The 20,114-nt window shown below is 43.3% G+C and overlaps 1 protein-coding gene across 1 annotated transcript in view; it reads right to left on the bottom strand.

Annotated features, from left to right (window-relative positions):
• Nucleotides 1-848: 848 nt before the first annotated feature.
• Nucleotides 849-20,114, bottom strand: part of th (tyrosine hydroxylase) — a 43,753-nt gene continuing 24,487 nt past the window's right edge. Inside the window, exons 6-13 of the mRNA XM_041197582.1 lie at nt 19,508-19,558; nt 17,647-17,792; nt 13,164-13,299; nt 5,627-5,696; nt 3,914-3,970; nt 3,655-3,750; nt 2,448-2,581; nt 849-1,008 (exon numbers count right to left, since the gene is read on the bottom strand). Of these exons, the coding sequence (XP_041053516.1) occupies nt 849-1,008; nt 2,448-2,581; nt 3,655-3,750; nt 3,914-3,970; nt 5,627-5,696; nt 13,164-13,299; nt 17,647-17,792; nt 19,508-19,558 (850 nt within the window). The remainder of the gene's footprint in view (nt 1,009-2,447; nt 2,582-3,654; nt 3,751-3,913; nt 3,971-5,626; nt 5,697-13,163; nt 13,300-17,646; nt 17,793-19,507; nt 19,559-20,114) is intronic.

Here is a 20,114-nt window from a genome sequence, read left to right as displayed (position 1 = left end):
AGAAGCACATGGTACTAAAGAGACAGAGGTAATGGGTACATAATCACATAATGGATAGGGGATAGAGGGTGATGATGAAAGGACAATTTTCTGACTGAAGAGAAATATGCAGTGTGGCTCCCCAGGGATCAATATTTGGATCATTGCTTTTCTTGTCATATATTTATGTGACATGGACTTGGGTAAAGGGAGCACAATTTTGAAGTTTGCGGATGATAGAAACTTGGCAAAATAGAAAGTAATGAGTAGGATAGTAGCAAACTTCAGGAGGATGTGGACAGAAATGGGCAGACGCATGGCAGATGTGAATAACTGTAGAGTGATCTCTTTGGGAGAAAATTTATGGAGAGGCAGTTTTGAGGGGGGTGCATGAGCAGGGGGGACCCTTTCAACAAACAATACTAAAGAACAAAATGGGGGAAAGGGATTGGTGAGACACACAAAGGGTAGATAGATCCCCATTCATTCAAACAGGCCTGGACATAATTTGGAACCAGGGTGGGGGATGTTGCAAAACAGGCCGATAAATTGATAGCCAATTTAACACCACTCCCCATTTTCTTTATCCATGTTAAGCGGGCTGTCAACTCACTATGAGTCCATTTTATGTTTTGGCAAAGACCAATTTCTAATACTCCACTATTCAGGAGGCAAAAGGAATAAAATCCGGCCAGCAGAAGCAACGAAGCAAACCCTCCAGTTGCTTGAACTTTACAACAGTGCCTGCACACACAATGCTACATCAAAATGAAAGCTAAGAAATCTGACCGACGAATGATGAAGCTTAGAATGCAGCAGTAATATAGCTGGAACACATCTGTATTATGGGACATGCAATGAGCCAGAGGTTAGGATAGTACATCCAGTGCATCAGTCAGCATCTTCAATTCATCCTTCAGATTGTCCAGCAACTTCCTGATTTTCTGAGGATTGTCCAGTACTTCAATGGTCTTGGAAAATGGATCATATTTCACTGAAAATGGCCGCTTAATACTCGCTGCATACTTTCTATAAACACAAAAGCCAAACTTTCTGTCAGAAATAAAGATCAGTGCAAACAACTGTTTGATTCAAATTATTAAATGCTGGGTTCAGTATATTGACAACATTTTTATACCATAACCTTTTACTTTCCACAATGGCCTTGATCAATGAGCATAACATCCACAAAGTTTGAACTATGAAAATTAAGGAACAAGTTTTATTTTACAAATTTAGGTCTATTGAGGAAGTAACCAATTTAAAAGGAAGTGTTGTTCTCCCTGGTTTAGTGTCTTCTCATTGTAGAAAATTATTACATTCTACAATAGTATATTACGAAAGTGACTACACTTTGAGAGTACTTCATTGGTTGTAAAGCATTTGATAACATCCTGAGACAGTGAAAGGCATTATATAAATGCTATTTCTTTCTTTTAATTTTGGATGTCCTCCAATTCAACCAGCAAAATTTGAATATTGAAGGAGGATTGAAAAATTGTGATAAATACCTCTGCTGATGCTTCCTAACTTTTAACAAAGTAGGGTGCATAGCATAAGGGGCTGACCTTTCCTCCTAATTTTCCCTCCAATTTTCTCCTTTTAATACTCCTATCCTGATGCCATTACCCATGCTAAGAGAATCATGGTTGAGCCCAGCTTTGTCCTCACCTATTCTCTCTGCACTTGCTTTTTTTAAAAAAAATCTGAAATCGCTGGATAGTGTTGAGGAACAGAAATCTGTCTAGCTCAAGGATGCTTAGGCCAAGAGACCCTAGGCCTCTCTTTGTATAATCCCAGAAGACAAAAAAAGGATGGCAAATCCACTTACACTGTTGACACATAGCCTCTACCACTGATACAGATATAAAATGGTGCCAGGAAAGGCTGAAGAACACATCCAGTAAAGAAAACTGATTACTACTTGGCTTTGAATAATATATACTTTTATTTTAGGAGGTAGGTATCACTGGAATTTAATGCCAATTCTTAGTTGCTCTGAAGAGGTGGTGATGGGAATTACTCATGAATCGCTGAAGACTTTGATGCAATTGACTCTTTGCTCGGCCGCTTCAGAGACCAGTTACGACCCAATTGTGTTGGTGTGGGAAAGGCAACACATGAAGGCCAGGTCAGATAAAGGTGGCAGCTTTCCCTCCTCAAAGTACATCAGTAAACTAGTTGGGTTTTTGGGCAAATCCAACAGCTCTTAGCCACTTTGACCAGAGGCAGTTTTTTATTTCCAGATGTTTTTTGAACTATCATAGTGAGATTTGAATTCCTTTTCTCTGGATTATTAATCCAGGCCCCTAAATTACTAATCCAGTAACACAATCCAACCCAAAAATGAGGTGATAGTGAGTGGAAGAGATATCTTTGGTGAATCATCTGGGTGATCAATGCAAATATTTTGACCTTAACCTAACTGTGCAGGCATTGCACTGTTGCATTTTGACAAAGCCACTTACCTCAGTTTGTCTTTAGCGTCACTAAAACTTTCAGATACAAAATACACCGGTTGGTATGTCTGATCCTGATAGGGCTGCATCGCAGTAGAGTTGGGGTCAAACTCCCGTAGCTCAGGTTCACCAGACAGAGAATGCTGTGAACAAAACATTTGTGTCAGGTGAAAATCAGCCAACCCGAGTTCTTAGTTAAAGTGTAATGCAGGTTTGAAATCTGCTTTCATACATTAAGGGGCATGCAGATTTTTATTTTCAAAAAGTACCAAAGACATATAGAATATTGCCTGTTATATTAAAAAACAATACTTTAAATCCTCTTTAAATCACCCAAAACAGATGCATTTTAAAACATGCTCTAGGTTCTGACTTCTCATGTCTGGTTGGGTTACAGATTCGTGAAAGCAAACAGTCATTTAGTATCTTGTCAAATTCACAGAATTTTTCATGTGTGAGGCCACATTAGCAAACTATTTGAATATTGGGACATCAGAGCAAAGCCCAATGCTCATAATGGACCAAAACAGGGGAGGAGGAGTGCCTCATTAAGAGGGCAATCAGAGAAGAGGTGATCACCCTAAAATTTGCAAAAGAGTTTGAAACTGAGATCAACACAGAATAGTAAATATTCTGAATGACTACCATGTTAATATGGAAGACATGAACAACATGCTCTCTCCAAAAAAGAGATAATCAATAACTTTAATATCAATGTGAGACAAACTTAATCAAATAAGTCTCCTAGAATCTACAATGCTTCTTCCATTGTGGTGCGAGAGACCACAGGGCGATCTGTGAGGTATTGACAATCATTGTGAAAGAATCACTGGACACTAGCGAGGTCAGGAGATTGCAAACAAGCCAGATTATCAAGAGAAAACTTAAAGATTATCTACACAATAATAACCTAGTTAACGGCAGTCAACATGATCTCTGAAGGGGACAGTGCCGCCTGATCAATCTCCTCAACCTCTTCAAGGAAGTAACATCCTAAGTGTACCACGGAAACTCCTAAACTGTGTTGTAGACTTGCAAAAATCAAACTCAAAGCCAGGGAATTTCAGCATAAATCCTCATATGAGTCAGAGGAAACACTGGGAGAGAACCAGAAAACAAAAAGTCACTCTTAAAAATCTCTTTGAAGACAAAAAAGAGTAACATACTGGAAAAATGATTATTGAGATTTTTAAAAAAGAGCAAACAAATCACTTACAATTAGCTCACCGTAGGCTGATAGTAGGCCAGCTCCATATGCTCTAATTTCTCCATTTTGCTTGCACAGCCCAAACTCCACAGTAAACCAATATAACTGCAACAGACAGGTTGCAAAGAATAATTACCCAGCATTTTTCAGTGCAGCGTGAGGATATAATGAGGTCATTTGGGTGGTGTTCGCTTTATATTGCTTATTTGAGAAATTAATTTAATAATCAATGTGAATTGCATGCAGGTGCGAATATAGTAAAGCTCACAGTGGAAAGCTTTTCAATTTCCTCTTCAGTTGCTCCGAGAGAGGCGAGACCAATGTTCTGAGGTGACAAAAAGAATTAGAACTTACAGTAATCACAGGTAAAGTAAATTAGCTGGCAATAGAGACACATTGATCATTAACTGATATTTTCCTTCTTTATTAATCAGGAGTCATGTTTCTCCCATCTTTAGACTCTCTTACAGTCTGGTCAGCAAAACCAGTGATTTCCACCACATAGAAGGACAAAGGCAGCAGATACATGGGAACACCATCAGCCCAAGTTCCTTTCCAAGTCACCACCCTGACTTGGGCAGTTTTTCCATTCCTTCATCATTGCTGGGTCAAATTCCTAGAACTCTCCAGCAAAATCCAAAACAAATCCCACTGCCATGTAATCTTGCTGTGATTCTGAATCTTCCTCTGCTCCATATGTTTATCCCATTTTCCCTTAAAAAATTCCATACCTTCCTCAATCAACAACTCTTAACCATCCCATGCTCTAGTAACCTTCTCTCTTACTTTCGATTTTAAACTAATGATCTGTTATCATTGACTCCTGAATGAGAGGGAAGAGAGGTTTTCTATTCAACCACTTAAAACGCTTCATGATTTTAAAAACTTTTATTAAATCTCACATTAGCTTTCTCTGCGCCAACATAAATAGTCCCAGGATCTCAAGATTCTCCCCAATATGAGTGCGCTCTTATCCCTGGCTTCAACCTCTATGCTGTAAGCTGGCTATAGTTTTAATGTCCATTCTGCAATAGGTACCCAGCCTGTGTCCATTACTCATGTAGCCTCATTATCCCCGTCTCTTAAGGATTATGGGGAAGGGAAAAACAAACGAGTCAGCTGATCAACAGTCTCTATGTGATAAGGAATTCCATGAACTCCTCACAGTGTTTAAAGATAATGATTGAGGGGTCAGGGTTTTTAAAGAGCTGGTAGTCAAGTAGTTCCAATAATTGAGATCAACTACCCATTCCACCACATGGCAATGCTGATTCTTTAACAGTTGGGTTGGATAACTGTAAGCATCCCAGTTGTAAAGAAGGCCTTCTGTGCCAGTTCTAGATGCTATAACTGCCCTATATTTGCAATTACATTGATATGTCAGGCGAATAGAATATATGCATCATAACACACAAGTTAAAACTTGACTTGCCTCCTTATATCAACAAACAGCTTCTACCTGTAAGAAATTCAGCAATATGCTGGGGCTACCGGTGTAATGGAACTTATCCCATTTATTTTTGCAGGATAGACATCACAGCATCCTGAGGCAATGAAAAAGTTATGACAAATACAACAGCTGCATAATTCGAGATATGATCAAAATCACTAAAATTAGTTCCAATCTCCTGCCCTTTCCCCATAGCCCTACAAATATTTTCCCTTCAAGTATGTATCCAATTCTTTTTTGAACGTTATCTGCTTCCACTACCCTTTCAGGCAGTGCATTTCAGAACTCGCTGTGTACAAACATATTCTCCTTATCTTGCCTCTGGTTCTTTTGCAAATTACCTTAAATCTCTGTCCTCTAGTTTCATACCCTCTGTCAGTGGCAGAGTTTCTTCTTTATTAATCTATCAAAAGCCTTCATTATTTTGAACATCTCTGCTAAATCTCCCTTCAATGTTCTCTGATCTAAGGAGAACTCTAATGTTTGTTGCTGTACATGATAGATATTCACAACAAAGGAAGACGGAACTACCTGAGAAAATTGAGCAAATGTCTTGTCAGCCAGCATGGGCACATGTCCCAACAGCTCATGGCAGCAATCCCTAAATATGAAGAGTAAGAAGATCAATGTCACCGAATTTTGTAATTATACCTCCATCTTAATCAATATGTTCTACAATGAACAATTCTTCATGATGCTGTTTTTACATTTCTTTTCCTCTTGCAGGCACTGAGCTTCTGGGACAGAATGTATCACTGGTATCACATGCCCTTCAGGCCCTTGTCCAATAGTGGGGCTAGAAAGCAAATCTCTGAAATCTCTCGGCTGTAAGCAGGCGCAATGGCTGATTTCCACCTGGAAAATCCAAGAGTTTGGAGTAGAACACAGGATTCTGCCCTCTTTGCACGAGCCCTTTAAACTCGAGCAGGGGGTCCTGTGGGTGGATCTTTTGCCTTCCCCCACTAAATCAGGAGGGGTTCTCTAAGAGTTTCCTGCTACCCAAGAAATTTCAGCTGGAGCTGGCATGAATCCAACTGAAGGCCTTAGAAGACCTCAAGCTTTATAGGGAAGGGTGCTATAAAGATCAAAGAAGATAATCTTCTGCATATGACCTGCTCATTCCAGGGGGAGCAGAAAACATAAAGAAAAGAGTTTTGTTAATTCTTCACTAGCTTCCTCTCTGCTTGGTGATGTTCCAATGCAATGTTGTCATTGCTGGCTGGCATTGCAGAAATACCATATCAGACAGGATGCACCCAGTCCTGCCATCTCTGTGATTTGGGATAATGACTGCAGCCAGCAGGGTGAAGAGGAAGGTGGTGGTATGAGGGTCATTGTTGGCGCGATGGTGGGGTAGGGGTGCAGTGGCAGTAGGGTTGACTTGCTGAGGGTCCTGCTCTGTTATGCTTGCGCCAGCAGAGTACTTACCCCGGAATCTCAAGACTTGAATATTGATAGGTTAATTTTCCTTGGGGGTATCATACACAACCTGCAGGTATCTAACATACACATTCCAATAGAAGTCATAGGATAACAATCAGTTGAGGGAACCATGGTTGATCTCTTTTTTCCTCTACTTTGCACAAAGCTATCAAGGACAATGCGTTGGCCTCACTACCTAAGATCAGCTAAAACAGCACTGTCTAAGGGTCAAACTTTGGACTTTCCTGGCAGATAATGCATTACCCACTGAACCATCAAGGAGCTCTTTCACTTAGAATTGTAAGCTGCAGAGGGATCTAGGTGTTCTAGTGCAGAGTCACAAAAAGTTAGTATGCAGGTACAGCAAGTTATCAAGAAGGTTAATGGAATACTATCCTTTATTATGAGAGGAATTGAACATAAAAGTAAGGATGTAATGCTTCAGTTATAGAGGGCATGGTGAGACTCCACCTCGAATACTGTGTGCAGTTTTGGTCTCTTTATTTATAGAAAGATGTAAATGCATTGGAGGCGGTTCAGGGGAGGTATACTAAATTGATACCTGGAATGAGAGGGTTGTCTTATGAGGACAGGTTGGACAGGCTGGGCTTTTTTGCACTGAAGTTTAGAAGAGTGAGGGATTACTTGATTGAAGTATATAAGATCCTGAATAGTCTTGACAAGGTGGGAGTGGAAAGGATGTTTCCTCTTGTGCGCAAGTCCAGAAGTAGAATTAAGGGTTGCCCTTATAGTACAGAGATGAGGAGAATTTTTTCTCTCAAAGGGCTGTGCACCTTTGGAACTCTCTGCCTTAGGTGAAGGGTGGAGGGCAGGGTCACGGAATATTTTTAAGGCAGAGGTAGATAGATTCTTGTTAGGCAAGGGAATCAAAGGTTATCGGGGTAGATGTGTATGTGGAACTCGAAACACAAACATATCAGCCATGATCTTTTTGAATGGTGGAGCAGGTTCAAGAGGCCGAATAGCCTACTTCTGCTCCTATTTCATTTGTTTGTATATTTGTAACTAAAGGGGAGGTAAACACTAATTGTCACTATTGATAGTATAAGTCCACTCTGACTAATACCACAATCTGTTGATTAATATACAATATAATATGACATCTTCCCTGAAGATCTCTGGTTCATTTCCTGCTCTGCATTAGTTGATCCCTGCCAGGTTGGCAACTGAAATTCTACTTTCGGTCTCATTAACCTCATTTTATGTAAGTCTCCCTGTTGAAAGTACCCTATTTGGTATCAAATAATGGCAAAAGCTGACTATGATGCCCACTGCACTAAAATAGACTATTTTAAATTTTTTTAAAAATTATTCGTGGGATGTGGGCTTCACTGGCTGGGCCAGCATTTATTGCCCATCCCTTCTTGCACCTTGAGAAGATGATGGTGAGATGGCTTCTTGAACTGCTGCAGTCCATGTGGTGTAGGTACACTCACTGTAATGTTAGGAAGGGAGTTCCAGGATTTTGACCCAGCGACAGTGAAGGAATGGCGATATATTTCCAAGTCAGGATGATGAATGACTTGGGGGGTTGCGGGGAACTTCCAGGAGGTAACGTTCCCATCTATCTGCCCTTGTCCTTCCAGATGGTAGTGGTACTGGGTTTGGAAGGAGCCTTGGTGAATTCCTGCAGTGCATCTTGTAGATGGTACACACTGCTGCTACTGTGTGTCGGTGGTGGAGAGGTTGAATGTTTGTGGATATGTTGCCAATCAAGCGGGCTGCTTTCTCCTGGATGGTGTCAAGCTTCTTGAGTGTTATGGGAGCTGCACTCATCCAGGCAAGTGGGGAGTATTCCATCTCACCCCTGACTTGTGCCTTCTGGATGGTGAACAAGCTTTGGGGAGTCAGGAGGTGAGTTACTCGCTGCAGGATTCCTAGCCTCTGACCTGCTCTTGTAGCCACAGTATTTATATGGCTAGTCCAGTTCAGTCTCTGGTCAATGGTAACCCCCAGGATGTTGATGGTGGGGGACTCAGTGAGGGTAATGTCATTGAATGTCAAGGGGTGATGGTTAGATTCTCTCTTGTTGGAGATGGTCATTGCCTGGTACTTGTGTGGCTTGAATGTTACTTGTCACTTGTCAGCCCACAATATTAAGGCTTACACGTGAATAAAAGGTACTTGGGTGACTTACTGGAGGGTCACTGGTATTATCAGTAAGGTGTCAGTGACCTTGGAAGTAAAGGAGTAGAGGGATTTTGGAGAACTGAAGTTCCTTTCATCTCTCTCCCGCTTCAGATTACCACATCCATATTTTTTTCCAATTAACAAGCATTATAAATTACCTCAGTTACGTTTGGATGAACACTTGTACTGTAGTGATATCCGACAGCACTTACTTTCAAGCTCCTTTAGAACATTCCATCAAAGAAAATCAAAAGTGATGCAAATGCGAAGTGTGACTGCTTCAATGTGTTCATTCTGATCAGAGTGGGTCATCTAGTGTTCAGTTAAAAATATGCAACTACCATCCATATGTTATAACCCAACTGCTAAAAAACGTATTCAGTGGAGTGAAGGTTCATACCAGCTTGGAACCAGCATGGATCAGTTCATGATTTTAGGGAAACCTCTCCAGGGTATAACTTTTGTCAACTTGTATTGATTTTCCTTCTCCAGGCAGCAAGAATTTGTCTCTTGCCATATTGATTCTGGGGAGTCACATGTTTAACATACAAAGTATAATTGTTGATATATGATTGACAATTCCAATGCTGTATAAAAGATGACAGGAGTCATCAGTTCATTTTTCCTATTTCCACTATTGCTTCCTTCACTACCTGATATTGCCTGGTCCTGTTTATCAAATTAGGCACAACTTCATTAGACCATCTGGTTCTTTTTACAAGAGAATATGAAGAAAACAGAGGCATAACAAAATTATGAAGAAAGCTCAAGAAGCCGTGAAAAGAACAATTATTCAAACTGACTGAATGCCTGCATCAAGACCTGTCAAACGACTTGAGCAGTGCTACGAATGTCAAACTCAATCATCAGTAATGGACAAGTATAAGATGTCTATCAAATGTCTGCTTCAGATCACAATAATGTCAATAATTGTCAGTTCTGCCTTGGCTTTTCAATGTGCCCTTAGGCTCTTTCACTCCCTGACCTTCAAAAGGACAAGCATGATAAACTAAAAAATGCAAAAAATCATGGAATGCTTAGATTGTCTGAATTGGACTGTGGTCTACTTTTATTGCCTTTCCTAGTTTAGTGATGTGTCCCTATCAGTGCTGACAAAACAACCCTACAGGGTAAATAACACAACTCCCCTCACTCCTCCAATTCTCTTGTACTATTGTCAAATTGATGTAAGAGTGATCTGCTTTCTTTCTTTCAGTCCTAGCCTTACCTGTCCAGTTGGTTCCAGCTCACCCACTCTTACTTCCACGCCTACTGGTACAACTAAGCTTCTTTTAACTCCAAAAGCTGGTTCTAAGCTGACACTGATCTTCATGCTACTCAAGCCTGTTTTGTTCATTGGTGTGTCATTCACATTCAGCCATTGCCAAACTCTGACCCGTCTTTAATTGCGATCAGTATGAGACACTCACCAAAGCTTCCCTCACCAATCTGCTTTCAGGTAATATTTATAACCGCCACAGATTTCCTCAGACATTAGGTCTCTGCAAGTTGTTTCCAGCAACTCTACAGTTCCTACATTGATAATTGAACCAGCTTCCAAAGATTAATTATTTTTAGGGGCATCACTGACAGTAAGTATCCTCCCAATGGCAATGCCCGTTTGGTACTTTGGACAGGAAGGTAGTGTCCCAAATGCCAATACGAACTACAATGGGCCCCTGCCTGTCAGACCTTCTCACATTTTATAACTTTGGGATATTCAAGTTTGAAAAGCCCTTTCATTTCTTACTCAACCTGGGGAGTGAGGCAATTATCATTTTTCCTTTATTACCTATGAGATAACTTCATTCAGATCTTTTCTGACATTCATCATCTCTCAATTCCCTATGCTATTCTGAGTTGGTAGAGTTTTGAGACACGGTAGCCCCATTCCCTGGGCGCATAAGACCCCCTTTGAGATCCTTTTCATCACAATGGCCACTTCAATCTATCAAACAACTGTTCCCCTTACACAAAAGCAGCCCATACCTCAGCTTAAGGTTTGAACTGAATCTTTGATTTTCAATTTGCCACATCCTACTCTTCATGAGCTGTTTAAATTTAGATAATATGAAAGGAGTAAAGGATTGTACCAATTGAAGATCCACCAAATCAGAATCCCAAATTTCTCAGAAGCTTTTAATTTAAAGTATCCATAGCTCTGGGTGTCATTCTTCCATAAGATTATTAAACCCAAGATGAAACCCTTTCTACAAAGTTCCCCATAAACACCTTCCTTTTATGTCCCAACATTTTCCTTTATGTCAGTCATTCGCTAGTCAACACCATCTGTAGCTGGCGGTTTTGGAGGGGGGTGGTGGTGGGGGGGAGAGCAGTGGTAGTGTGCAGTCAGAAGTTATCAAACCCTATTAGCTCCAAGTTGATAACCATTCCAGTTTCCTTTGATTCTGTTTCAAAGGGCAAAGCTTTGGTTACAAGGTTTTACTATTTTGCCCCCCTTCATCATGAGAATTTTCACCAAATTCTGTTGAGTGGCCACAGTGCACCTTTGCTGCTTCCAACACCTCCACATTTGGATAATTGGATTGTTAGGTCCATGCATGACATTTTATTGCATATTATTGTAATCTCATCGCTGAACAGGCAGAAGCAGCTGAAACAAGGATACGTGAATATAATTTGTCTGTGTGAGACAATAGCGGCCCCTCTATGAGGCCCTCGAAGCCAGTTTTCAAAATGCTGGTCAAACAGATGAGTTGGAATGGAAGATTTTGCAACGAGCTGCTCCCCTAGTCTATCAGCAACAAATGTGGGGAAGAAACAATCTTTGATTGGAGGAGCAGCGAACACCAGTGGTGGGGAGCTTGGAACCTAGGGAGCCAAGGGCTGGGGAGCGGAGATGCTGGGGAACAAGACAGGGAGCCGAGATGCCAGGGAGTGAGACCCTGCGAGCGGACACGCTGGGGAGCGGGGACCAGGGAGCTGAGATGCCAGGGAGTGAGACCAGGGAGAGGACATGCTGGGGAGCGGGGACCAGGGAGCCGAGCTGCCAGGGAGTGAGACCCAGGGAGCAGACATGCTGGGGAGCCGGGCCCAGAGAGTAGAGATGCCGGGGAGTGAGGCCAGGGAGCGGAGGGCAGGGAAGCGGAGGTGCCAGCGAGCAAGGCACAGGTAGTGGAGGGCCGGGGAGTGGTGGCGCTGAGGAGTGAGGCCCTGGTAGTGAAGGTGCCAGGGAGTGGAGGTGCCAGGGACTGAGGCCCAGGAAGCAGAGGGCAGGGGAGCAGAGATTCCAGGAAGCAAGGCACAGGTGGCGAATGGCCGGGGTGCGGAGATGCTGGAGAGTGATGGCCTGGTAGAGGAGAACAGTAGAGTGGAGGCCCGGGGAATGGAGGGACGAGGAGCAGAGGGCCAGGGAGTAGGGCCCAGGGAGTGGAGTTGCTGAGCAGTGGAGGTGCTGGGAAGTGATACACAGGGAGCGGAAGTGTCAGAAAGTGGAGATGCTGGGGAGGGGAGGTATCAGGGGGCAGGGCTCAAGGAGCGGAAGTGCCTGGAAGCAAGGCTCAGGGAGCCGAAGTGTCGGGGAGCAAGTCCCAAGGAGAGGAAATGGCGGGTAGTGGAGGGCTGGGGAGCAGAGCCCAGGCAGTGGACATGCTGGGGAGCAGAGTTGCCAGGGCGCGGAGGTGCTGAGGAGCGGGGCCCAGGGAGCAGAGATGCCGGGGGAGCAGGTGCCATGGAGTGGAGGTGCCATGGAGTGGGACCCAGGGAGCAGAAGTGCCGGGAAGCAGGGCCCAGGGATTGGACATGTCGAGGAGCAGAGGTGCTGGGGAGCAGAGGTGCAGGGATTCTGGGGAGGAGAGGCTGGCTGTAAGGCCCAGGAGTGAAATGCTGCGGAGCCCCAGATCGGGGCGGGGGGATGCGGAGGCTGACTGCTGTGTGTGGGAGTGAGAGTCAGTTTGTGTGTGTGTGTGCAGCAGCGTGAGTGAGAGTGTGATTGTATGTCTGCCTTACTCCCAGTCTCAGGTTTCTCATTGACTCTCACCACCGCACAACAACACAAATGCATACGCCCATTCAAAGTGGGTGAGTGTGAGTGAGTAAGTTAACACCCTGAGACTGAGAGTGAGCCTGGCACACACATTCGGACCCTCTCACACGCTGGTCATTTTTTATTAATTACTCTTCTTTAAAACTTATTGCATGTGTATATGTGAAACTCAGCAATTCTGAAGCAAAGTTACCAAAGTGAACATTTTTGCAAAAATATCAACACCTGATGTTTTAATGTATTATTTTTAAGAGCTGTGCATAATAGGTGAGGAAACAATCACGGCAAAGTCCATTTTGCGCAACAATAGCACAGATATTCATAACGAGAAATAAGAGCATAAAAGTGCTGTCAACATCTATAAAGAAAATGAACAGAGCCTCTGACTATATCATCAGGTGTTGACAGATCAGCTGTGCATTTTCAGCACTTCCTTATTTCATTATTGCAAATTTTTGCTACCTGTACTTATTTAATACATCTACTTACGGCTCAGGAGTGTGCATTGGCGAGGAGGCATGTCTTACATACTGTGTACACTGGAAAACTCGAAAAGCAAGGCTCGCCAGGAAGTCCCGGGCCGAAAGTAACCCGGCAACAGGCCACAGCTGAAACCCTGAGTGTTCTGACACAGACAAACATGGAACACATGTTACACTAAATCACAATGCACTATAAAATTAGCAGCTGATTTCTCTTTTGTTGTAGGAACATTAAACTTTTGATTTTATGAGTATATAAGTAGATACAAATTGATACAAGGCATAAAGAGGCCTAGAAATTCGATGACACGTGCCCATTTTTCCAGCACTAAATCAGTGCCTGAGCCTCCAATATGGCAGGGAAGAAGCACATGCTCATTAAAAGGGCAAAAGGAGATCAGGGCCCTCAGCTGAAATAAATGTTATCAACTTTGCATATGCAAATAAGGGGCCCATGCCTGCTTGAGGCCCACTCTGCAATATTGGTTTGCTTAATTCAGCCAGCTAAACACGGCATCAGCTGCAGTCTGAAAAACCAACTCTACATGTGGCCTAAAAGGCTGTTGCTAAAGAGACCACTGCAGGCCTCTGCCGAAAAAGTAAGCTTACTTTTTAAAATCACTTACCATAATGTGGAGCTGGGGGGTGAGCTTCTCACGTTCAAACTATACAGGCTGCATGGCTGCCATTTGCCCTTCACCACACTGATCCTGACCTTGATCACCTTCAGTGCTATCCTCCATCCTCTCCTGATCACTCCCTCCCAGTCTTCACCCACCGCCCCCCCAGCTCCACCCACCTGTCCACTCCCTGCCCCCTTTTCTTGCACCTCCTGAAGAACCACTGATAGGAACTGCCAGCATTGTAACCCTCTTCTCCAATGTGCTACCTGAGGGTGTCCAGGTGACGCCAATCACCAGTTCAGTGACCATGAGGCCAAGGGAACAATAAAAGCGCCTATTCTAGGAAGGTTCCCTGCAGCCTCTGGTTTTGGGCATGAACAGATTTTTTTTCCTCCAGCAACTTAAGGACAGCTCTCCTGATGGCTCAGGCACAATTCCTGATCAGCATGGAACTGAAGCCCTAAAGTGTTCACTAGGTTGATCCCTGAGATGAAAGGCTGAGTAAATTGGCCCTGTACTTTCTGGAATTTCACTGAAGCATAAAAGGTTCAGAAGGGGCTTGACAGGGTTGTTTCCCCTGACTGACTCTGAAGAAGGGGTCACAGCCTTGGGATAAGGGGTCAATCATTTCAGACTGATTTGAGGAGAAATTTCTTCACCCGGAAGGTTGTGAATCTTTGGAATTCTTTACCCCAGAGGGTTGTGGATTCTCCATCGTTGAGTATATTCAAGACTGAGATCAATAGATTTTTGATCTCTCAGGGGATCAAAGGATAGGGGAATGCCAGAAAAGTACATCTGAGGTAGAAGATCAGCCATGATTGTAATTGATGGGAAAGCAGGCTCGAGGGGCCAAATGGTCTACCCTTGCTCTTATTTCTTATATTTTGATGTTATATTCTTAACAATCAGGAGTGGGAAAACCAGGCGGATCTTTCCCTTCCCAAGCCCAGGGTTGATGGTAGCAGCCCTAACATCACTTTGGCTGAGATCATTGAAGTATTGTTATACTGGCATATGGTTTCTGGCATGTACTGATGTAAAAGCATGACTTCTGGGAACTTTTAAAAACTTTGTTTGTTTCTTTTTGTTAATTTATGAGAAAACTGACAATCCTCTTCTAACTTCTGGCTACCAACATCATACAGCCTGGGGGCAGATGTCTGGACCTATATCCAAGCACGTATATACAAAAGTCCTTTGTGGCTGCTGTCAGTGTAACCTGCACCAGGTATAATGCCAATCTGACAACTTTGTATCTTAATACATGGAATTTATTTCATTTCTCATCTGAAACCAGTGAACTATCTGGGCTGGGTTTCCCAGCCACAAATTGGACTGGTTGCCCCCCCCTCTCCATGTCCCCGCCACCCCCTCTATAACACCCCCTCCACAACCTCCAGTATTTACATAAAAGTGTGATGACTTCGGGTCAGCAATCTAACACCATTATGCCAGTCTCTGATATTATGGAAGGCAAGCAGGTGCCGAAATTGGAAGCCCACCTGCCGTTTTGAAAAAGGCAATCAATAAGCTATTGGGCCTGTTCAAGAAGCAATTGACTGCAATTTTACATTGCCAACTCCATTCTTCAGTAGGCACATGGGAGTAATGTTGAGACTGATTTACGCCAGGTATGAGGAGGTGGAATAAGGACAGATGAAAAGGGTGGCAAGCGGGACCATTGCTGTATTTAAGTAGCAGAGTTTGATGGCAAAGGAGGTTTGGATCTTATTACACTTTATTTATTCACTATTCTTAAGCTGCTATAACAAATAAGGAGACAATGGGAGGGAACGGGACCGAGAGACACGGATATCTTGGAGAGTGAGGACTCCAGCAGAGGAACCAGAGCTTGTTGCCTCTTGGGGGTTGTACAAGCTGGAGGAAGCTTCTCCAATGAGGTGAAAAGGAGGAGAAGGAGTCAGAGGAATAAGGACAGGTGCACCCTGTGGTCTAGGTAAGTTAGGGACCTGCTGCTGCGCAAGGGCCAGAACAAGACGGACAGTAACAGTTCAAACCTGCGATAGGAAAATATACTATCCTCACAGAGAGTCTACAGGCAAAAGATGAATCACCTTTAGCTCTCAGAGCACCAGTGCCTTCACAAAATCCATCTCTCCAGGGAGATAGTCACCTCCCTTTGTGAATTGCTGGCTAGGGGGAGATCAGTTTAAATTGTGTTGCTGGCCACCACATGCCTGTCACTCTCGAGCTAACAGTGGCCTTGAATTTTTATGCATTGGGAACATTCCAGGCACCAGCCAGAGACCTTTGCAGCATATCTCAAGCTTCAGCTCACCATTGCAGAAAGCTGGTGACAGGTGCAATGTTTAGGTGAGCAAAATAATTCAATTCATTCAGCACAGTTAACACTGGTCAGGCCAAGGGAGCCAGAGGCTTCGCATGTATTGCTGGATTCCTCAAAGGTCAAGGTACGATACATTGCACATGTGGCTATCAAAGCTTCATCGGGACTGTCAGCCGGCCTTTAAATTGGTGGCCATGACCAACTTACAGTTCATAATCTTTTTCCTTTCCCACCTAATGTCCTGCCCTAGAAGGCTGATTGGGCACTAGAGCTCCCCTTCCCAGTGATTGGACGCTAGAGCTCCGCTTCTCACTGATTAGGCGCTAGAGCTCCCCTTCCCACTGATTGGGTGCTGGAACTCCCCTTCCCACTGATTGGGTGCTGGAGGTCTCCTTTCCAACGCTAGTTGTCCACCTTCCCATTGACTTGGCTGCTAATTGGCCATCGACACTTGATTGGGGCAGGAGTGAATGGACCACATACTCCCTGCTCTACCTCCAACACTCCGCTGGAAACTGTAACATCCAGCCCTAAGTGCCTACAGTCTGTCTCAACATAAGACTGAGATCAATGTTATTGCAACAGAGTTTGCTTTGCTCTTTAAAAGACTGAAGAGGAAATGATATGTCTTATTATGTTACAAATCTGGATAATGCCTACAGATTCAAGCAGTGAGTTTAGATCATGAACTCTCTCCTCCATCCCCACCCCCTTTCCAATCCCCCTTTTTCCAATAATTTATATAGATTTTTCTTTTCCCACCTATTTCCATTATTTTTAAATGTATTTCCATCCATTGTTTTATCTCTATCTTTTAGCCTATTTCGATCCCCCCCAACCCCACACCCACTAGGGCTATCTGTCGTTTGCTCGTCCTGCTTTCTACCCTTAATGTCCCCATTAGCACATTTCTTAGCTAATATCACCACTGTCAACACCTCTTTGTCCTTTTGTCTATGACATCTTTTGGCAATCTTCACCTATCACTGGCTCTCTATCCAGGTCTACCTGTCCCATCCCCCCTTAAATCAGCTTATATTTCACCTCTTTTCTATTTTTCCTTAGTTCTGATGAAGAGTCATTCGGACTTGAAACATTAACTGTAGCCCTCTCTGCAGACGCTGTCAGACCTGCTGAGTTTTTCCAGGTATTTTTGTTTTTGATCTAGATTTCCAGCATCCGCAGTATTTTGCTTTTATTTTAATGAGTTTCAATTGATGAGTTGAAGCATTTATCCCAAATCCCTTCAGTCCGGCATTGGTACCCATGTCTTCAACTGTTTACGCTCTAAGTTCTTTAATTCCCTCCCCAAGTCTCTACTTCTCCACATGCTTTACGACATAGCTTAAAACATACTTCTTTGACCAAGTGTCACCTGCCGTAATGTCTCCTTCTATGCAGTGCCAATTTGTTGTTTAATAATACTCCTGCGAACTGCCTTAGGATATTTTGCTATATGTTAAAGGTAATATATAGATGTAAACTGTCTTTTTAATCAAAAAGTTTCAAATGTTAAATCACATTGATCAGATATTAAAATTTAACCCAGTGCAAACCTTTCAAGAAGCAGGAGACATCCTCAAGTTGAGGGATGTTGTCTTTGTTGTAATTGCATTGTTTCTCCAGGAGTCTGAAAGCCTCCAGGTGTTCAGCACAAGCATGTGTTGGATACAGGGTCTTCAGGTTCGCATACACTTCTCTCCTGGACAGCAACACATCAAAAAATTCAACAATGTATACAGTTAACTTCACAAACATCAGACCATTCCGAGGCTTTTTGTTATGCTGGTCTAACAAGTTACTCTTTGGTGCTGATCTCTTCCTCCTTGCTAAGCTACTGGTGTAATTAAGATAACATTAAATATATGTGCTTCAGTGCAGCACTAGCATGGAGATTATGTGACATCGAGAGCTGCTCTCCTCTGTTGTGGTTATTGCCATTGCTTCTGATATTCAAAAAACTCAATATTCAAAGGTGGCCAATGGTAGCTGACAAATGTGGGTCCCAATACCACTGGTCTTTAGAGGTCAGAAGCTACTCACTGGACACTGCCATTAACTGTAAGATACTTCCTATTTAGTAATTAGTAGAATATAATGACTTCCCCCTTAATTTTGCACCAAGGTCAATTTAGCACATTCACCACTGCACTGGCTGGGATTAACTAACATAGCACAGCCCGGAACATTCCTGATCAGGAGTATATTTGACTCATGGCTCATTGGCAAAGCTGGTTTGCTGTAGTTTTTAATTTGTGGCCAAAATGTGTTGAAATACACCCTTAATGTAGTACTTCTGTCATGTAGAGAAACAGACAGAGCAAGGTCCCACAAAAAATACAATGGGATAAATGAACAGATATTATGTTTTAGTGATATCGTTTGATGGATAATTATTAGTCAGGACACTAGGAGAAATCCTAAGCTCTTCTTCAAGTGGGAGCTTGAGGGTAGACAGGGCATTGATTTAACAACCCATCTGAAAGACGGCACCTCTGACAGTGCAGCAACTCTTTCATACTGCACTGGGGTGTCAGCCTGGATTTTGTATTCATGTCACTGGAGTGAGACTTGAAATCTCAACCTTCTGAGAGGCGAGAGTTTACTGACTGATCCAAGGCCGACACCACAGTCATATACACGAGGGGTATCGGGCAGAGAACTAGCATCGACTACGACCTGCTGGCTTTTGCAAAGCTGTTGTGCTCCCTCAATCCCAAACTAGCCCCTGAGTTAACACAAAGTTGGGGACTTCAAGAAAGGAGGACCCAAGGATAACCTGAGTGGAAAGTACAAAAGGTTGGGTAGGAGATGGTCTTGAGCTTGAAAGACCACCCTTTCAGTTGAACTAGAGGGGTCTTCATTTTGCAGCTGGCTGAATGCCAACTGAACTGGAAGTGTTTGAATCTGACATGGCTTGAAATTGTCCATAAAGCTAAAGGATATTAGCATTGAAGAATGAAGCAACTGAAGAATGAAGGGAGGTCGCTTCATTCTTGAATGCTAATATCCTTTAGCTTTATGGACAACTTACCAAAGAAAATTTGCAACATGGGATAATAACAGAACTGTTTTATTACTGGCAAGTCCTTCCAGATCTCAGATATAGACATCATCAGGTGTAAAGGGAGTGAAATTCCTCCTGTCAATAATTTAACCCAAGATATCAATGTGGAAAACAACTGCAAGTAGAGGATTAGAGAGGAAACATCATTGACATTCAAAACAGACTGAATGGTAGAAGAGGAGAGATGGGATACAGGAGGGTTGAGCTTAGTTAGGCCAAATGATCTTTTATTTACCTTGATGTTTCCATTTTTTATTCTGTTTTTTTTCAATTGACAATTTTTTTTCAATGACAAGAAGAACTTTTCCCCCAAAAAGTCTCAGTAGAAAAGAATAAAGAAGTTGACTAACCAAGTCGCAATTTCCTCTGGGGTGTATTCTACTCTGGGAATTGGCTCACCACTGTGGAGACAAGCAGCAGTTAATACTCATGGGTTTACATCACCATAGTAAGCGAAGCAAGTCAACAAAAGAGACGTTATAAATTCTAATGATACGGGAAGTGGGACCACAGATGTTTGGAGCTGGACTTTACAACTCGCTACCAATGGGTTGCAGGCAGTGGGGTGGGGGTGGGGGTCCCTGTAAAATGCCATGAGTACTGTGCCTTCTGCCTACTTGCCTGCCCTGCCTCAATTTTAGCTGCAGCAGAGAAGGCCTACGCCAAGTTCCCACCTTGGCAGCTTTGACTGGTGGCAGGCAAGAGGAGGGTGCCTACTTAACACACCTCCCTCCTCCCCCAGATCATCCTCTCCCCCACCCTGGTTCCCCTTCCTACCCTGGCACCCCACCCTCTTTTCCCCTTTGCTGTGGTCTTCTGGCTTGCTCCAGTGATATCACCCTCCCCCTTTACCATTCAGTGCATCTTTCACTCCAGCTCTGGCTCCACAACATTGGGCACTGTTGTAGTCCTAGATTGGCCACTGCTCCCATTGGTGCTGCTGGGATCAGAGAGCTG

The sequence above is a fragment of the Carcharodon carcharias genome, chromosome 10 (assembly GCF_017639515.1).
Source record: "Carcharodon carcharias isolate sCarCar2 chromosome 10, sCarCar2.pri, whole genome shotgun sequence".
NCBI classification, from domain to species: domain Eukaryota; kingdom Metazoa; phylum Chordata; class Chondrichthyes; order Lamniformes; family Lamnidae; genus Carcharodon; species Carcharodon carcharias.
This window is presented reverse-complemented; position numbering and strand designations above follow the sequence as displayed.